This window comes from Nesoenas mayeri (genome assembly GCF_963082525.1).
Source record: "Nesoenas mayeri genome assembly, chromosome: 30".
NCBI lineage: Eukaryota > Metazoa > Chordata > Aves > Columbiformes > Columbidae > Nesoenas > Nesoenas mayeri.
Window position 1 is genome coordinate 1,245,773 of NC_137564.1, and position 19,445 is coordinate 1,265,217.

The window sequence follows — 19,445 nt, forward strand, 5'->3', positions numbered from 1 at the left end:
TCCACGCCGAGGGGACACCCCTCCCTCTGCTTCTTTGCTTCAGTGCTTCTGACTTTCGTTGGTTTTGTGTGGTTTGTTTTGTTTGTTTTTCAAATGTGAAGACCTGAGATTGCGCGCGGGGCGACGCGGACGCCGGCGGCGTCACCTCCCGTCCCCTTCCGTCACCACGTCTAGAGGCACCTGAACGGCGGAGGGCGCGGGGATGCGATTCCCGATCCCAAAGGCGTTGGCAAAGCTCCGGCCCCACCGGCTCCGAGGACCAGAAGAAAAGCCAAAAAGAAAAACCAACCAAAAACATCCACGGAGACGTCGGGACCTGCGCGGAAACGCTCCCCGGGGGGATGTTTTAGCAGCTGCTCGAGCTCGTGTACGGGGTCGGGAAGGAGGTGGAGCTGACGCCGATGGGGCTCTCGGAGAGCGGCGTTTGGGGGGTGCCCAGCGGCACCGCGACCCCCCGTGTCTCCAGGATGGCGGCGAGCAGGCGCTGGTGCTGCTGGCGCAGCATGTCGGCCATCAGCAGCGGCAGGGAGTTGAAGGTGGCGCTGAGCTGCTCCAGTTTGGATTCCAGGCTGCCCAGTTGCTTCTCCAGGTCCTCGCTGCGGTCGTTGAGCTCGGTGATGAGGTCGTACATCACGTTCTGCATCTGCCGGGGGACGGCGGGGGGTTAGTGCCAGCACCGAGCCCTGCAGCCCTTTGTTCTCATTAAAATATGAGGGATGAATGGAGCTGAAAGCAGAGCTGGAAGGAGCAGCGGGTAGGAAATCCTTCAGGATTTCAGCGCGGAGCAAGGAGCATCCTCCATCCTCTGCCTGAACTCACAGGAACCCCAAAACCCTTCAAAAAACACCTGGAAAACACCTCCCTGCTCGTGTACAACAGTTGCACTCGATATCTTAAAGGCCTTTTCCAACCAAAATGATTCTATGACTGGATGCGTGAGGAGGAGTGTGGTTGTCCCCCCCCCGCTGAGGCCCCATCTGGAGTTACTGGGAGCAGTTCTGGGCTCTCCAGTTTAAGAAGGATGAGGGGGGAGCCCAGTGCGGGGACACAGAGCGTGAGGGGCTGGAAGGGCCGGCAGAGCTGGGGCTGTTCGGCTGGGGCAGAGGAGCCGAGAGGGACCCCACGATGTGATCGATATCCCAGGGTGGGCGGCAGAGGATGCACCAGATTGTTCGGTGCTGCCCAGCGACAGCACGAGGGGCCACGGGCACAGGCTGGAACACAGGGATTTCCCCCGAACACGAGGAGGAACGTGGGTGCTTTGAGGTGCCGGAGCCTGGAGCAGCTGCCCAGAGCTGTTTGGAGTCTCCTTCTCCGGGGACATTCAAACCCACATGGATGTGACCCTGTGCCACCCGCTCTGGTGACCCCGGGCTGGGGGATCTCCAGACGTCCCCCCAACCCCAACCAGGCTGGGGTTTGGGTATTTCTGCCCCAAGATCCACCCAGCTCAGCCCCGGGACCTCACAGGGGCGATCATCCCACGGATCCACTTGAGTTTTTGCAAGTGAAAAGAAACACGAGGGGTTGTTGTGGGGAGGACAACTTGCCTTTGACAGGTCGACCAGGGTGTTCGCTTGGTCGCTCAGCTTCCTCTGCTCCATCTTCACACTCCGCAACCTGGGAGGGGGAAAGAACAATGTGGCTGAAGCCCCAACCACAAACCACAGACCTGCCCACATCCCGAGTGATGAGACATTGTCCCCATGTCCCTACCGGGGGCTGGAGCACGAATCCCCCCCCACCGGGTCCTTACTGGTGAATGGCTTGGAGGAATTTCCTCTGGTGCTTCCTGACTTTGGCGTGGTCGATCTTCTTCAGCAGCTTCGTGTGCTTGTAGATGAGCCACGTTTCCCGCAGGACGTTGGCGGCCGCGTTCTTGATCTGCAAGAGGAGAGTCGGCTGCGGGTCAGCGGGATGGGGGATTTCACCGAGACACCCGTTTGGCTCCTGGACCGGTCGCTGCAAGAGCGTTTGACTCGTCCCAGCTGGAGCGAGATGTTCGGCTCCACTCACGCACCATCTCCTGCGGCTTTGCAGAGGGTTTGTTTTCCCAGATATCTGGGGCGAGTTCAGAGAAGGGGAAGGGGCTGGAGAAGAAGGTTGAGGTTGAAAATTTGGGGTGATTTCTCCCCCAAAGGGCTGTGGGTGTTGGAACAGGCTGCCCAGGGCAGTGCTGGAGTCGCCATCCCTGGAGGGGTTAAACACACAGAGATGGGGTTCTCAGGGACACGGGGCAGTGCCGGCGGTGGGTTTTGGTTGGATTCCATGATCTCAAGGCTCTTTTCCAACCCCAGCTCCTTACCCGCTTGGTGAGCTGCGTGTCCATCATGAAGTTGTGGACGTGCTTCTCAGCTTTGGTGAGTTCCAGCTTCCGGGCAACCACGGCCACCACCAGCGCGGTGCAACCAGCACCCTGCATGGGGACATCGCCCTTGGTCACCCACATACAGCACCAACACTCCCACCCTCACCATTTCAACCCTCTAATTAATTAAAGCTCCACCCCCCCTAACGAGGAGAAATCACACAGTCTGAGTGTCCTTGAGCTAACGATGTGCTAGGTAATTAACAGGAAAGGCTAATGACCCCCAAACCGGGACCCCCCTGAATCGCTGGCTCTCCGCACAGCCCGTTTATCCTGGTGATTACCACTGAGCCGCCATCCCTGGCACGGCTTTGTCTTTGGAAAGCAAAGGTGCCTCCACTCCCCGCCGTGCTTGGCGCTCTCCCCCCTCCCGGCACGCTGGCACAGCCCCACGGCCTGGCAGCCGCGCCTTCATTTATTAAAGAGTCATTAATTAATGTCATGCTCTGAGCCCAAGCCTTTAGCATCCCCTGAGCTCTTGGCTCCTGCTGCTTCTCTCTTCCCGGCAGGGCAGCTGCGGCTCAGGGAGCGCCCGGCATTGGGGGGTCCCCATGGGGGGGTCCCTGCTCTTGCCGAGGTGAAGGCTGCGCAACCGGGGGGGCGCTGGGACAAGGGACACTTTGCCAGATGGTCCCTTGGTTCAAAGTCATCGCTGGCTGGCGGGAGCTCGGGGAGCACCCAGTGCCGTGTTGGGCAGAGCTGGGGGGCTGAGAGGGCTCTGGGGCGCCCCACAAGTTGGGAGATCTCTGGGGCGCCCCGGGGTGGCCCCAGGGGACAGTGACCTCTGGACGCGGTGCAGCGGTGACGCTGGGGGAGCGCGGGGGTGGAGGGGTCCCAGCTGCTCCGGCAGCACTTGGGATGGTGATGGGAGCCAGGCGGGGAGCAGCGACGGCCAAAGGACTTTTGGGGGCCCCCTGGGGACGTCCCCGACCCCACCACAATCCGGCTGCCCCTCACCAAATAAACCCAAATCCACGAGCCTCAACCATACTCCCCTTAACCAAACCACCGCGTCCTGCTAATTACTGCGCTCGTAATAATTGCAATTACAGCTTTGACGCTTTGTGCACGGACAAGCCGGCCCAAGAAGCTTGTCCCCGGATAATTCAGTGGCCCTGACGCCGCGGCGGGGATGGGTGAGCGGCGCGGCGCGGCCGTTACCATGATGCCGGTGAGCAGGCAGACCCCCTTCCCACAGTAGGTGTGCGGGACCATGTCGCCGTAGCCGATGGAGAGGAAGGTGATGGAGATGAGCCACATGGCGCCCAGGAAGTTGCTGGTGACGTCCTGCTGGTCATGGTACCTGCCGGGGAGACACGGGTGTCGGTGTCACCGCGGGGGACACCTGGGCACAGCGGCTGCGCGGCACGAGGGAGATTAACATTAATCAATTAACAACGGAGCACGATGTCCCGGAGCGACGGCGTTTGCGCAATTTCTGGCATGGGGAAAACCCACGTGGAGAAAACCAGAGTGAAAACTCGAGGGAAAGAGCTTCTGCTTTCGGTCAGACCTGTCACCGCGTCCCGGTGCTGCCGGCTGCAGCCACGCGGTGATGGGACGAACAGCTGCGGCTCTGCAAAGCCCCGCGTCCTCCCCCGCGTCCCGTTCCCCCCGCGCCGCCCCCGTGGACGGATCCCACGGCGCTGCCAGCACTTGGAGCGGCTCAGGCGCTCCAGACGGAGCACACGTGGAGCGGCTGCGGCTTCGAGGATGCTGCGAGCTTTCCACGGCCATGTTCCTGCCGAGCCGCCAGGTCAGCAGCCGCCTTGGCCCGCCCAGCAACCGGCTGCGGCTCTTCCGGCAAACACATAACCGGGGGCCACGGTGCCGGGATGCTCCCGGGGATGCAGCCCCAGCTCCGGGCTGTGGGACCAGCACCAAAGCCCCGGTTGGGACAGGGGGCAGGCAGCACCTTTGCCCTGCCATGGGCAGCACCATCACCCTCCTGCCCGCACGTATCCCTCTCCCCGGCGGCTTCTCCCTCCTTGTGAAATCAGGAGAGGGAAAACAGATGGAGCTTTTGGCAAAACCCCCTCCCCGGTTCGTCTCAGCTCCGCAGCAGTTGTGTTTTCTCCTCTTCTGAAATGTTTTTCCCCCCCAAGTAACCGGACACTCGATCAAGAGGTTGAGGTTGGATCTGGGGAACAATTCCTTCCCCAAAGGGCTGTGGGTGTTGGAACAGGCTGCCCAGGGCAGCGCTGGAGTCGCCATCCCTGGAGGGGCTAAAACACACAGAGACAAGGTTCTCAGGGACACGTTCAGTGCCAGGGGAGGGTAACGCTTGGACTTCATCTCGAGGGGCTTTTCAACCAAAATGACTCCGATTCAATGAGATCCTGGCACACGAGAAAGCTCCCTCAGCCACAGCTGGCCCCGGGAACATCGTGCTCCGGCACAGCCGGACAGACGGACGTTGCCTCTTCCAAGATGCACTCTGAGCTGATAAACAGGAGCTGCCGCCACCGGTTCAACCCCAGTGTCCATGTCCACCTCCCCCTTGTCCACCCCGTGGGCGCAGCCGGCGCCACGAGCATCGCCCCGGTCCCACGGTGCCGTGAGCATCACCACGCCGGCCCCGCTTGGGCTGACCCCACCGCGGCGAGGAGCTCCGGGCCGGCTGCACGAGCGTGCACACACGTGTGAACACGTGCGACCACACGTGCGAGCGCTGCGCGTGCCGGCGGCGGCAGGGCCGGCACCGCAGGCAGCGGGCGAGGTTGCCTAGCGACTCGCAGCCTCCCCAGAGTCGCGGCCCCCCCGCCAGCAGCACTGCCGCTGAGCCCGTGGGCACCGGCGCAGCCCACGGTGCCGAGGGGACGCACCACAGCCCGGGGACCCCGTCTTGGAGCGGCACAGCGCTGGATGGGGGTGGCTGCACAAGCCAAAGCAAACTGGTCTCCAGCGCAATCTGCCAGCAGTGGGGACACGGGGACACGGCCTGAGTGGCCTTTGCAGGGACTGTGCGGCACTTTGGGGACAGAGCATGGCTCAGGGTCCTGCAACCCCCGAGTCCTGCATCCTCCCAGTCCTGCATCCCCTGGTCCTGCATCCCCTGGTCCTGCATCCCCATGGTCCTGCATCCCCCCCAGTCCTGTATCCCCCCTGGTCCCATATCACCGCCCAGTCCTGCAACACCCCATGTTGGTGCATCCTCCCCAGTCCTGCATCCCCCTCGATCTGCATCCCCCCTGGTCCTGCATCCCCCTGGTCCTGCATCCCCCCGTCCTGCATCCCCCTGTCCTGCATCCCCCTGTCCTGCATCCCCCCGTCCTGCATCCCCCCGTCCTGCATCCCCCTCCCAGGTCCTGCATCCTCCAGTCCTGCATCCCCTCATCCTGCATCCTCTGGTCCTGCATCCCCCCGTCCTGCATCCCCCCATCCTGCACCCCCCTGAGCTCCCCCATCCCGCAGCTCCTGCACCCCTCGGGTCCGTGCACCCCAGCCCAGGAGCCCCCCCAGGTTCGCGTCTGCCGCTCTGTAGACAGAGGGAGGTGGGGCAGCTCGTGGCAGCTGCAGCGCCGATGATCTGCAGCGCCGACGATCTGCAGCGCCTCGCTTGCATCATTTCTATTCTATTCGTTTTTTCCTCAGCATTAACGGCTCTTTATTTACATCGTGTTTTCCAGCCCGAGCCCCCCAGGTGCAGAACGAACCCCTCAGAGAGCCCGGCCGCCCCCTCCCCGTTTAGGAACTGAAGCAGCGCACGACTCCCCAGCGCGTCCCCAGAGCATCGCGGAGGGCGGCAGGAAGGCAAACGCAGCCTGGAAATCCGCTCGGACCCCAGCGCGGCTCCTCCGCTGCCACGGCCGTAAGCCAGGGCGACCACCCCACGGTGCCGCCCGGGGAAGAGAAGGGTGACCTTCCTCCCGCCTTCGCACCCAGAAGCAAACTGGGTGTCCCAGGGACCCCAGGGTGCTGGTGGGTGCGAATCTCGCACCTCGATTCTGAGGGTGGCGCCGACTTAAAAGGATTTTGGGTGATTTTGTTAAATCCACAGACACCCAAGGGGAACACGCGCGTTGTCTTGGGCGCTTTCCTGCAGCTCCGAGAGCCCCCGGGGCGATTTGCTTTGGTGTTTTGGTGGCAGAACAGTGTTGAGTTTGGTCTCCTGGGGACAGGGATGGCCCCACATGGGGATAGGACACAGGACACCCTGGGGGGACATGCTCCGGGATGGACGGTGCCACCGCTACCGCGTGCCATGGCCGGGAGAAACCCCCCGGTGCAGCGCTGGGGGGCTCGGTCACAGCCCCCCTGTCCCCTTGAGGGACAAAGAGGCGCTGGCGGGTCCCCAAGGGATGGAGGCGCCGCGGTACCGGTCGCCACAGCAACCCCACGATGCCGCCCGGTTTGTCACCGCCGGGTTGTCATGGCAGTCGCTGGCAGCCACGCCAGAGCCCGCGCCAGGCGCCGCCGGCACCTCCGGCCTCCCCCCGTGCACGGTGCCCCTGGTGCTCCCCGCCAGCTGGCACCGCATTGTCCCCCGGCATGGGGACGTGTCCCCGGGCGCAGCACCGGCACGACAGGGCTGGCCCTGGGGACGGGGACACGGCGGCGGAACCTGCAGCTGCCGAGCGCCCGGAGCTCGGCATCCCCCACGGCGCTGGGGCGTCCCGAAACACCGCGCGAACCGAAACACCGCGTTCCCAAAACACCGTGTTCCCAAAACACCGTTTTCTGGAAGCAACATGTCAACCAAAATACCGTGTTCCTGAAACACCACGTTCCCAAACTGTTGAGGATCCCAAACCATTGCACATCCCAACCTGCCGAGCATCCCGAACCACCGCTCATCCCAAACCATCGTGCATCCCGAAACACCGCAAGTCCTGGAACACTGAGCACATCCCATAACACCACATAACCCAAACCATCGCTCATCCCAAACCACTGAGCATCCCAAACCATCGCTCATCCCAAACCATCGTGCATCCCGAAACATGGCGTGTCCCGAAACTCTGAGCATCCCAAACCACCGTTCATCCCAAACCATCGTGCATCCCAAAACACCGCGTGTCCTGAAACACTGAGCATCCTGAACCATCACTCATCCCAAACCACCGAGCATCCCAAAACATCATCCATCCCAAAATACCGCATACCCCAAACTATTGTTAATCCCAAACCTCTGAGCACCCTGAACCATCGCTCATCCCAAACCACTGAGCATCCCAAACCACTGAGCATCCTAAACTATCACACATCCCAAACCACCACGTATCCCAAACCGCGTGTCCCGAAACACTGAGCATCCCAAACCATCACTCATCCCAAACCATCGTGCATCCCGAAACACCGCGCATCCCGAAACACCGCGCATCTCAAACCACCGTTCATCCCAAACCATCATGCATCCCGAAACACCGCGTGTCCTGAAACACTGAGCATCCCAAACCACCGTTCATCCCAAACCATCGTGCATCCTGAAACACCATGTGTCCTAAAACACTGAGCATCCTGAACTATCATGCAACCCAAACCACCGCTCATCCCAAACCATCATGCATCCCAAAACACCGCATATCCCGAAACACCGCGCATCCCGAAACACCGCGCATCTCGAAACACCGTGCATCCCAAACTATTGTGCATCCCAAAACACCGCATATCCCGAAACACCGCACATCCCGAAACACCGCGCATCCCAAACCACCGTTCATCCCAAACCATCATGCATCCCGAAACACCGCACATCCCAAAACACCACATATCCCGAAACACCACTCATCCCAAAACACTGCTCATCCCAAACCATTGTGCATCCCAAAACACCGCTCATCCCAAACCATCGTGCATCCCAAACCACCGCATATCCCGAAACACCGCGCATCCCAAACCACCGCTCCTCCCGCCCCCGCAGCCCCAGCCCCTCTCACCTCTCGCACACCCGCACCGTCCACGCCGCGATGATCCAGAGCGAGATGCTGAAGACCAGCAGCACCGTCCCGGGGCAGATGGTCATGAGCGTCTTCATGACGAAGCGGGTGTTGAAGTTGATCTTGTTGAGCGCCCCGATGCTGCGGGAGGAGGCGTCGGTGAAGAGCTTGCTGTGCAGCAGCATCACCCGAGCGATCAGGTAGAGGCGCAGGAACATGGGGATGGACAGGATGATGTCCACGTCCGCCTCGGCCCGCGAAGGCGTGTAGGAGAAAGCCAGGCGGGCTGTCCAGAAAAATTTGTACTCCCCAGGGATGGGGTGGATGGCACAAACCAGCATCTCCAGGCTGATGTAGAGGATGCGCTCGTACGTCATCGCTATCCGCCAGTCGTCGGCTCCGTTGTCGATCACAAAGAGCTACCGGGATGCAAAGAGCACACGGTTACCGGCATCCGGGCACGGCTGGGGACGGATGGATGGACGGATGGATAGACGGATGGAGGAGGAAAAGGTGGGAAGGAGCCTTTGCCATCCCCGCCGTGGCTCTGCCTGTGTGTGCCACGCTGCGGACACCCTGGGAAGCTTGAGGGTGCCCGGCCTCGAGCGCACCGGCACAAACCACACCAGCATGAGCCGTCCCGGCCCTTTCGCTCCCGCCGGTGTCACCAACGGCCACCGAGGGCAACTCCTGGGGAGGGAACACGGCAGCTGGAGCAGCCGGTGATGGGATCTGCTTGTCATGGCAACCACCAGTTCATCCTGGGTACCGGTGACCGAGTCGGGGTCCCTGTGGGGGCCGGGGGGTGGCAGCTTGTGCTGGTCCCTCCGTGACGGGGACAAACCCCGGCAGCCTCGGGACAACTTGTCCCGGTGCGATGGGGACACCGGTGTCACCGCAGCAGCCGGGGCCGCGCTCAGGGCCTCTTGGCAAAGACGCCGCCGGGAAGGGATCCAAGGGGGACGTGGCTGCCGGTGCCACCGTCACCGGCGTGTCCTCGACCCTGCCAAGCGCAGGGTGACCCTGGCCGGGGGGGCTGGCACGGCGCCGGGAACACCCCCCCCGCTTTGCCGGCACAGCACGGCACGGCACAGCACGCAGGGCTCTCCCCCGGGGCCGGTGAGCGCCGCCGGCACTGACTCACAGAGCGGCCGTCCCGGGCCACCTCCCTTTGTGTTCCGAAAGCTCCTTTTAGCCGCTTCTGTTTGAGAAAATTGTTTATATAAAAGAAAAAGGCAAATAAAGAAGCGAAGCTGCAAGCTGTGGAGGGAGATCCTGCGCGCGTCAGGCGCTCGCGGCTGACAGCCCGTTCCTTCCTGGAGAGGGGTGTTCACAACAAACAGCTCAGCGGGAGGAAAGAGCCCGGGAGCCTTTTGGCTGCGGCGCTGGGCTCGGTTTGCCACGGGCCGGCCGAGGAGGACGAGGAGACAAAGGGGGATTTGGGCATTTCCCCCCCTCCCCTTGCACCAGCCCTGCGGCGCATCGCTGCGGTTGCCATGGGAACCGCGGGTACCGGGGCATCCCCAGCATCCCCAGCATCCCCAGCATCCCCAGCTCCAGAGGGGAAGGAGACAACAAGAGGCTGAGGAGGGGGAGCACGAGGATCTTGTCACCTGCAGCCCTGGCCGGGGGGTGACGGGCTTGGGGACCCCCCCGGGAGCCCCCTGGGGACCCCCCGGGGACCCCAAACCATCCCAGCCCAGCGAGTGGAGGGGACACGCAGGACCCCGGGAGCGCTGGGGAAACTGAGGCACGGCCAGAGCTGCGAACGCCTCAAAGGATTTAGCAATTAACGTAATTAATACTGAGGGAAGAGGCCAAAGCCAAGTCGCTCCCGCGGATCCAGCGGGGTGACCGCAGTCGGCAAGCTGCGGCTTTACGGCCGGATTATCAGTGATCCCTTGATAAGCCCCTCCGAGATAATGAGCGATCGGCATCCGGCGCTGCAAATCAGCTCCAGTTCACCCCAGTCCCTTCCCGCCGCCGTGACCGGCCCGGCGGAGCCACCGGGGACGTTTCGGTGGCCGCGACCGGGACCCCGCGGGGGGACGTCGGGGGGGACGTCGGCGGTTGCTGGGCCGGCCGCCGCGGTTGCACAACCCGCTCCCAAGAACAACAAGCGGAGGAAACCGCCGACCCCAAGCACCAACCCGCCCCCCCGGGGTAAATATTATTCCAGTGAAAGCCAAAGCTCGCAAATATTTGCTTTGAGTGACCTGGCGAGGGCGGGGGGGGCGAGGGGGGCTCCCCGCACCCCCACCCAGCGAAGCCACCAGTGTTGAGCGGGACAAGGTGGGACCTTTGGTGACCCAAAACCCCGGTGCGTGGTTCCCCCCGTTCCCCCAAACGCGGCGTCGCGCCGAAGCCGGATCCCAGTTCAGCCTTGCGGAGCAAACCGGGAGCTCTGGCTCCGCCGGTGCGCCGGGCGGGCAGGGAGGAAGAGCGTGGCCGGCGCTGATTAGCGAAGGATTTCACCGTTTGCCTTGGCAGCGCGGTGGCTCTGAGCCCTTCCTGGACGCAACCACCGCCGCGCCCGCGCAGCCGGGCCTCCCGCCCCCCAAAACCCCCCCGGTGTCCCCAAGACCCCTTTGTGTCCCCCAAGACCCCTCCCTGTCCCCCAAGACCCCTCCGTGTCCCCCAAGAGCCCTCGCTGCCCCGAGCCCCTGGCTCCGAACCGGGTACCGCACCCCCCAGGAGCACCCGCCACCGCACCCTGTGGCTCGGCGCCGGCGTCGCCGGGACCCACCTGCACCTCCCGCGTGTGGTAGGCGATGATGAGCCCCAGCAGGATGACGGTGGAGAGGCTGATAAGGCATTTCAGGGCCAGGGAGAACATGGAGTCCTGCAAGGAGAGAGCGGGGCGGGCGTTAGGGGGGGACGCCACCGCGATCCGCGCCCCCACGGAGACGCTGACCCCCCCAAACCCACATCCCCCCAACCGCGGTGCTTCAACCGCGCCGGGGCAGCGATGGCGCCGTCGGCAGGAGCCGCGCGTTCTCCACAATGGTGTTTTAAGCTGGTTTTGCCACCTTAATTCCCAGCCTCCCCTGGCTGGAACACGACACCAGCACCTTGGCCGTAGCCGGCGTGAGCCCCGTCTTACGGCGCCCTAATGGATGGTTTAATTAGATCCTCCTGTTAATTAGCTCTATGTAAATCCAGCCGGCCCCTGGTTCACTGGTGAGCCAAGCGGCTGCTCCCGGGGCGGTGCGGGGGGAGCGGGATTGACCGTCCCCTCCCACGGGGTCCCCTCCGCACCCCATTTCAGTCACCGGCGCGTTCACGCTGCCGCCGGCCACCGACCAGCTCCACCGGTGCCGCGGCACCAGTTGCCTCCAAACCAAGCTGCCCCGTGCCCGTCCTGCGTCACCGGTCCATCTGCGGCACACTGGGAACCGGCACGGTCGTGGCACCCCCAGACCAGACAGGTTCATGGCACCCCGAGACCTGACATGGCCATGGCACCTGAGGCCCAACACGCTCAGGACATGCTGAGATCTGGTATGTTCATGGCGTCTTGAGACCGTGGCATGAACCAGCGTGATCATGGCATAAGAGACCAAACGCACCTGACACCCTGAGATCTGGCACTGACACCCAACACGGTCATGGCACCTGAGACCAAACACACTCATGGCACCCAAAGACTCAACACATTCATGGCACCCAAAGACCAAACACATTCATGGCACCCTGAGATCCAACATACTCATGGCACCCTGAGATCTGGCACTGACACCCAACACGTTCATGGTACCCTGAGACCCAACATGTTCATGGCACCCTGAGACTCAACGTATTCATGGCACCCTGAGATCCAACACACTCATGAAATGCTGAGACCCGGCACCCTGAGACCCAACCTGTTCATGGCACCCAAAGACCCAACACGTTCATGACACCCAAAGACCCAACATGTTTGTGGCACCCAAAGACCCAACCTGTTCATGGCACCCAAAGACCCAACCTGTTCATGGCACCCTGAGACCAAACATGTTCGTGGCATCTTGAGACCCCAACGTGCTGAGACCTGACACACTCGTGACACCCTGACACCCAACACACTCGTGACACCCTGACACCCAACACGCTCATGGCATCTAAAGATCCAACATGTTCATGACACTCTGAGACCCAACATGTCCATGACACCTTGAGACCCCAACACACGGAGACCTGGCACACTCGTGACACCCTGACACCCAACACACTCGTGACACCCTGAGACCCGGCACCCTGAGACCCGGCATACCGATGGCACCCCGAGACCCAACATACTCATGGCACCCTGAGACCCCGCACCCCGACATCCAACACACTCGTGACACCCCCAGCACCCCGAGCTGCCTCCGGCGCATCCCTGGCTCGTCCCCCCCCCGCCGGGCCGTTTCAGCCCACCGCAGGGACTATTTGCCACGGAAGGTGGCGGCGCATTGTTAAGGACTTGGCTCCGGCCGCGCAATTGTGTGGATATATAATGGCTGGTGCTGAGAGAAGCGCTGGGGACCAAACAAACGGCTATTAATAGGCAAACTTCCCGGTGGCACCGATCCTGCCCAAAGCACGGGGCTCTGGGTCACCGGGAGCCTCGCAGGGATGCGCTGGCCCTCCTGGCACAGGTTGCCACGCACCCACCGCATTGACCGGTGCCGGATCCGAAGGGACTCGGCAGGAAACTCGCTGCCAGATCCCCCGCTCGCGGCACATGAGGCGGTGGGGAGGACTTGGCTGGGGATGCTTCACCGCAGCGGTGCCGCCGGTGGCTCCGGGACACGGCAGTGCTGTCCCCACGGCGGGACGGGCCCCATCCCGGCACCGCGTCCCCGCGTCCCGGCTCAGCCTGGCCTGGGGAGCACGTGGCGGCGGCCGCGGGGCGAAGCTGGAGCCGCGCCAGGGCCGGCAGCACCGACACCCCCGACGCGACAGCTGCCGGCGGCCCCGGCGCTTCGCTCACGGCCACCAGCTCCGGTTTCCCACCAGGGGCTACCGGGAGGGATTTATAGACGGTCGCTCCAACCGGGAGCCGATGGACCGTGGGACCCCCTGCTGCACCGCGGCGGAGGCGGCGCGGCCGCACGGCGCTGACTCACGGGGTCCCCGCGCTGACACAGCAGCGCTGGCGAGCGTGGCAGCGGCACAGCCGGCGTCCCCGGCACGTGGGCCCGGCGAGCGCGGCCGCAGCTCAACAGGCGGCACGGCCGGGTGGGGACGGCGCGTTGGTGCCGCTCGCGGGGAGCGGGAAGCGCCGCGAAGACGCTCCGGCCGTGACCCCGAGCGAAACGGCCCTTCCTGCGGCGCGGAGCCGGCGACGCACTCGGCACCGCGACGGGCCAGAGCCGAGGGAACCGCTGCGGCCAACCGGGAGCTCCCGGCCAACCGGGCACCGTACAGGGTCCCACGGGACCCCCGGTGCGTCCCCCCCTCCACCTGCTCCGGCTCCGCCGCCTCCTCCGCGCTCGAGCGGCCCCTTCGCAGGCGGTTCCTCCCCGCGGCACAGGGACCCCGGCGGCACCCATGGGTGCCGATGGCTCCCCTCGCCGGGTCGGTATAAATAACGTGCCAGATGTCTGTACAGAGCGTTATTCACACGGCTGCCACGCAGCGGGAGCCGGAGCGGCGTGGGGGGAGGATTCCAGATCCACGGCACCGTCCTGCCAGGCGAAAAACGGCAAATCACGGAGAAAGGGCTGTGGGGGAGGAGGGGGAGGCGCGGGCGCTCGTGGCGCTGCCGGGGGCTCGTGGTGCTGCCGGGGATCGGCGCCCAGGCCGGTGATGGCACCGCTGTCCCTGTCACTGGTGGTGGCACGTGGGGCAGCTTCACCGGGACCCGGCGCGGCGTCCCCAGCCCAGCACCGGCACCGGCACCGGCACCTGCGGCCGCCCCAGCAGGGGTGTCCCCGTCCCACGCTCCACAGGGGAAACGGCTCCGTGTTCATCCTACGGGGTGGCCTATGGGGCAATTGGCTCCGTGTTCATCCTGTGGGGCAGATATGGGGCAAAAGGCTCCGTGTTTATTCTATGGGGCGCCCTATGGGGCGAATGGCTCCGTGGTTGCCCCAGCAGGCGCTGTATGGGGCAAACGGCTCCGTGCTCATCCTGTGGGGCAACACATGGGGCAAGAGGCTCCGTGCTTATCCTACAGGGCAACATATGGGGCAAAAGGCTCCGTGTTCATCCTATGGGGCAAACAGCTCTGTGCTCACCCCACCGGGCACCGTATGGGGTGGAAGGCTCCATGTTCATCCTATGGGGCACTGCATGGGGCAAACAGCTCCATGTTCATCCTATGGGGCACTGCATGGGGCAATGGCTCCGTGCTCACCCCACTGGGCACTGTATGGGGTGGAAGGCTCCATGTTCATCCTATGGGGCACCATATGGGGCAAAAGGCTCCATGCTCACCCCACCGGGCACCCTATGGGGCAAACAGCTCCATGCTCACCCTATGGGGCACCATATGGGGCAGAAGGCTCCACGCTTATCCTATGGGGCACCGTATGGGGCAAACAGCTCCATGCTCACCCTATGAGGCACCCTATGGGGCAAACAGCTCCATGCTCACCCTATGGAGCACCGTATGGGGCAAACAGCTCCATGCTCATCCTGTGGTGCACCCTATGGGGCAAACAGCTCCGTGCTCATCCTATAGGGCACCCTATGGGGCAAACAGCTCTATGCTCATCCTATGGTGCACCCTATGGGGCAAACAGCTCTATGCTCATCCTATGGTGCACCCTATGGGGCAAACAGCTCTATGCTCATCCTATGGTGCACCCTATGGGGCAAACGGCTCCATGCTCACCCCATGGGGCAAACAGCTCCATGCTCACCCTATGGGGCACCCTATGGGGCAAACGGCTCCGCGCTCACCCCGCGGGTCACCGTCCAGCGCCGACATCCCCGCGCCCGCCCCCCCGAGCCGCCGGTACCTTGGAGTAGAGCCCCCAGGAGAGCTCGGTCTCGATGACCATGACGACGATGCCGAACATGCCGAAGATGAGCGCGTAGTCGCTGAGCCGCTTCCTCTTCTCGAACAGCGCCCGCCGGTGCCCCAGCCGGTACCCGATGTTCTGCGCCTTGCGCTTGGGCCCCTTGGCGAAGGCGGCGGGGGCGGGCGGGCGCTCGGGCCGGTGGGCGGCGGGCGCGTGGTTGTCCTCGCGCGAGACGACGATCTCGGGGGGTCCGCCGGTACCGAAGAGCTGCAAGGGCTGCGCCTCCGGTTCGGCCTCGATGAGGTTCCGCCGGGATGCGCTGAGCCGGCTCAGGGGCTTCATCACCCCCCCGCTGTACTTGCAGGAGCTCATGGCGATCTCGGTGAAGGGGTTGCTGTCCCGCCGGTGCACCAAGGGGCTCGGCTGCCGGTGTTTGCCGCCCGCCGGTCCCGAGCCCGCCGGGTGGTCGCCGAGGTTGAGCTGGCTGCCGTGGCGGGAGGAAGGGTGGAGGGCGGCGGGGGCGGCGGGAGGAGGAGGAGGGGCCCGGAGCGACCCGGGCGAGGAGTGCAACAGGCTGTGCTGGAGCGGCGGCAGCGCGGCGGGAGGCGGCGGCGCCGGTGCCCGTTCATCCCCCGGTAACGGGCACGGGCAGCGAGCGTCTTCCTCCAAATCGCCCACGCCCGAGTCGTGAAGATGATGCCCCGACGTTTCCATAACGGCGGCACCGGCGCCGCGTTCCCGGGCACCGGTTCCGCTTTCCCGGGGTTCTGTGGCTCATGAATGGGGCGCCGCGCGCGCTCCCCGCCGCCGCCGTCGCGCGCTCGCCGCCGCCGCCGCCCCCGCCGCCGCCGCCGCCACCGGTTGGCCCAGCCCCGCAGCGCCATTGGCCGCGCCGGGGCTCCCCGCAGGCTGACATCATCCCCCCCTCCCCGCCCCTCCCCGCGCCCCCCGGCTCCTGCGGCCCCGCCGGGACCGCCACTTCGGCACCGGCACCGGCGGCTCCACAGCGCGGCCGCTGTGAGCTGGGGAGCGAGCTGCGGGGACCTGGGGACAGCGGGGCGACCGTGGAGAACGGGTTAGTTCAGATACCGTCAGGATACACTTGGGGAACGTATATATATACATACATGTCATATATACAGGCGGAGCGCCCTGAGAACGCCCCATCTCATCTGATCTGGGAAGCTAAGCAGGGTCGGGCCCGGTCAGTACTTGGATGGGAGACCAGCTGGGAACAGCGGGTGCTGTGGGCTGAGCCAGCACTGGGCCCTTGTGGCCAGGAAGCCAATGGGACCTGGGATGGGTTAGAAGGGGGTGGTCAGTGGGTCAGAGAGGTTCTCCTGCCCCTCTGCTCTGCCCTGGGGAGACCACACCTGGAATCTTGTGTCCAGCTGTGGCCCCTCAGCTCCAGCAGGACAGGGAACTGCTGCAGAGAGTCCAGCGCAGCCACCAAGATGCTGGAGGGAGTGGAGCATCTCCCGTGTGAGGAAAGGCTGAGGGAGCTGGGGCTCTGGAGCTGGACAAGAGGAGCCTGAGGGGGGACTCATTGCTGGGGCTCAAGATGGCAAGGGGCAGTGTCAGGAGGATGGAGCCAGGCTCTGCTGGTGACAACCAGGGACAGGACAAGGGGCAATGGCTGCAAACTGCAACACAGGAGGTTCCGCTGGCAGCTGAGAAGCAACTTGTTGGGGTGAGGGTGGCAGAGCCTGGCCCAGGCTGCCCAGGGAGGGTGTGGAGTCTCCTTCTCCTTCCCCCAGGACTCGCTGCCACAGCAATGGGGGGGGTTGGACCATCATCTCCCTCCTCACATCCAACCCCCCACCCCGGAGTCCCCCCCCAACAGGTATTAGAGCGGGAGCCGTCTGCTCGGGGAGGATAATCCACAGGGAATAATCGGCTGCTGGAAACCTATTAAAACGCACCGCGGAGCACCCAGCTGTGACCCCCCCGCCAGGCAAAGGGAATTAAGATGAACCTCAACACCCCCCCCATAAATCCCTAACGGGGGTTGGGGTGCAGGGAACGAGGCCTGGAGGGGTCGGGGTTCTCCGCGGCGCAGCTTTATTTGGGGGTGGGGGGACGCACACGGTCCCCGAACCCACAGGGGGGGTCACAGCTGGTCCCGGAGCCACCGCAGCAGCGTCTCCAGCTGCTCGTCCAGCGCCAGCTCGTCCCCGTCGTTGGTGACGACCCAGTCGAACGTCACCCCCTGGTCCAGGCCACACTCGGACTCGGCGTCGTCCACCCCTGGGGCGGAGCAGAGGATCCGTCCGTCTGTTCATCCGCGGAAATGGGGGGGGACGGCGGAATCACCGCGTTCGGGGGGGGGGGAACCCGCGCCGCTCACCCACCGGCAACAAACACCCAGTTCCTCCTCCTCCTCGTCTCCTCCGCCGCCACCACCCGCACCGTCCGCACCGCGGCCCCGTACACGTCCCGGAACCACTCGACGTCCGACAGGCGCCGCGTGTCGCTCACCACCTGCGCGGGGGCTCCGTCAGCGCCGCGCCCCCCAAAACCCCCCATTGAGGTCCCCATGGCGCTCACCCACACCGGCTGCGCCGCCCCCTCCACCGCCGCGCGGCAGAAGAAGCCGGGGTCGGCGCGGCGCTTCTCCTCGCCCCAGCGGATCATGTCCTGCCGGTACGACTCCTTGTAGGCGCTGGCGTCCAGGAGCCGCTGGAAGTCCAGGCCGTGCTCCTGCGGGGACAGCGGCGCCAGCTGTGCCACATGGCACGGGACGGCACGGCACGGCGGGCACCGTGTCCCCGAATATAAGCCCTACCCCCCAAAAAAGCCCTACCCCCAAAATAAGCCCTACCCCAAAAGTAAGACCTATCCAAAAAATAAGCTCTACCCCAAAAGTAAGACCTATCAAAAAAATCAGCCCTACCCCCAAAAAAGCCCTACCCAAAAAATAAGACCTATCCAAAAAATAAGCCCTACCCAAAAAATAAGACCTATCCAAAAAATAAGACCTACTGCAAAAATAAGACCTACCCTCAAATTAAGCCCTACCCCGCACATAAGCTCTACCCCCAAAATAAGCCCTAGTGTGATTCTTCAGGATGCTCGAAATACGAGCCCTACCCCAAAAATAAGCCCTAGTTCCAGCTCATTTGAAAAGTCAATTTAAACAGTGTCCAGGCTTGTAAATAAGTACAATTAATTGGCAATTAAGGCAGCGGGACAGACAGACCAATCACCAAGAAAAGCAGGATCGCATTCAAAAGACCCCGCGAGCCCCAAAACAAGGGTTGAAAAATGGAAACAAGAAGCTCAGGGTGAGTTGAGGGTGGTGCTGATGGTCCAGGGGGCGACGACGTGACTGTATTTGAATAAACGTTGATTTTTTGTTGGAGAATAGATTGTTCAGGGAAAAATAAGACACCCCCTAAAATAAGCCCTAAGGGAAGAATTAATATAAGCCCGTGTGTTATTTTCGGGGAAGGGGGTGGGCGATACCTTGGCGTACTGCTCCTTCAGGGGCCCGGACAGGCGCAGGATGGCGCAGACATCGGGGCCCAGCCTGCGTGGAGGGGTCGGTGCCACCGGGACAGGCGCTGGAACCGGCACCGGCACCGGCACCGGCCCCACGGCTCCACCGGTCCCGGCCACGCCCCGTCCGGTGTCAGCCCCGCCCCCTGCAGTGGCTCCACCCTCTGGTGTTGACCCCGCCCTCCTGAACAGGCCACGCCCTCAGCAGCGGCTCCGCCCACCCGGTGCTGGCCACGCCCCCATAGTGACCCCGTCCCATTGGTTGAAGCCCCGGCCCCGTGCTTACCCCGCCCCCTCTACTGATCTCACGCTATTTGTTGAAGCCCCGCCCCCCTGTTGAAGCCCCGCCCCTTTGATGAAGCCCCACCCCCCTGTACCGATCCCGCCCCCCTGCAGGTCCCGCCCCCCTGAAATGACCTCGTCCCATTGGTTGAATCCCCGCCTTCTCGTGCTGACCCCGCCCCACTGGTGGAAGCCCCACCCCCTGCATAGACCCCGCCCCCTGTACTGGCCCCGCCCACCCCTGCCGGCCCCGCTCCCGGTCCCGCCCCCGGTGCCCCCGGTGCCGGATCCCCGCCCGGGGTCTCCCCGGTACCGGCTCCGCAGCTCCTCGGCCACAAAGTCCTTCCCCGATTTCCGTTTCCCGCTCAGCAGCAGCACCACGCGCGGCGCCGCCATCCGCGCGCCCGGCCACGCCCCCCGGCCACGCCCACCTCGCGGGGGGGGGTGTCGTCTCGCTTTGGCCCCGCCCTGTGGCACCTCCCACCC

The 19,445-nt window shown here is 64.0% G+C and overlaps 2 protein-coding genes across 2 annotated transcripts; both read right to left on the reverse strand.

Annotated features, from left to right (window-relative positions):
• Positions 1–346: 346 nt before the first annotated feature.
• KCNN3 (potassium calcium-activated channel subfamily N member 3) lies at positions 347–15,893 on the reverse strand (the record flags this gene model as incomplete). The annotated part of the gene is made up of 8 exons (XM_080361176.1): positions 347–643; positions 1,551–1,620; positions 1,757–1,884; positions 2,306–2,416; positions 3,530–3,671; positions 8,248–8,666; positions 10,994–11,089; positions 15,177–15,893. 8 exons carry the CDS (start codon positions 15,891–15,893, stop codon positions 347–349), a joined length of 1,980 nt encoding a protein of 659 aa, XP_080217302.1.
• Positions 15,894–17,289: 1,396 nt separating this feature from the next.
• PMVK (phosphomevalonate kinase) lies at positions 17,290–19,355 on the reverse strand (the record flags this gene model as incomplete). The annotated part of the gene is made up of 5 exons (XM_080361115.1): positions 17,290–17,426; positions 17,531–17,660; positions 17,727–17,879; positions 18,645–18,708; positions 19,273–19,355. The coding sequence occupies 5 exons, from the start codon at positions 19,353–19,355 to the stop codon at positions 17,290–17,292; spliced, it is 567 nt and encodes a 188-aa protein (XP_080217241.1).
• Positions 19,356–19,445: the final 90 nt, after the last annotated feature.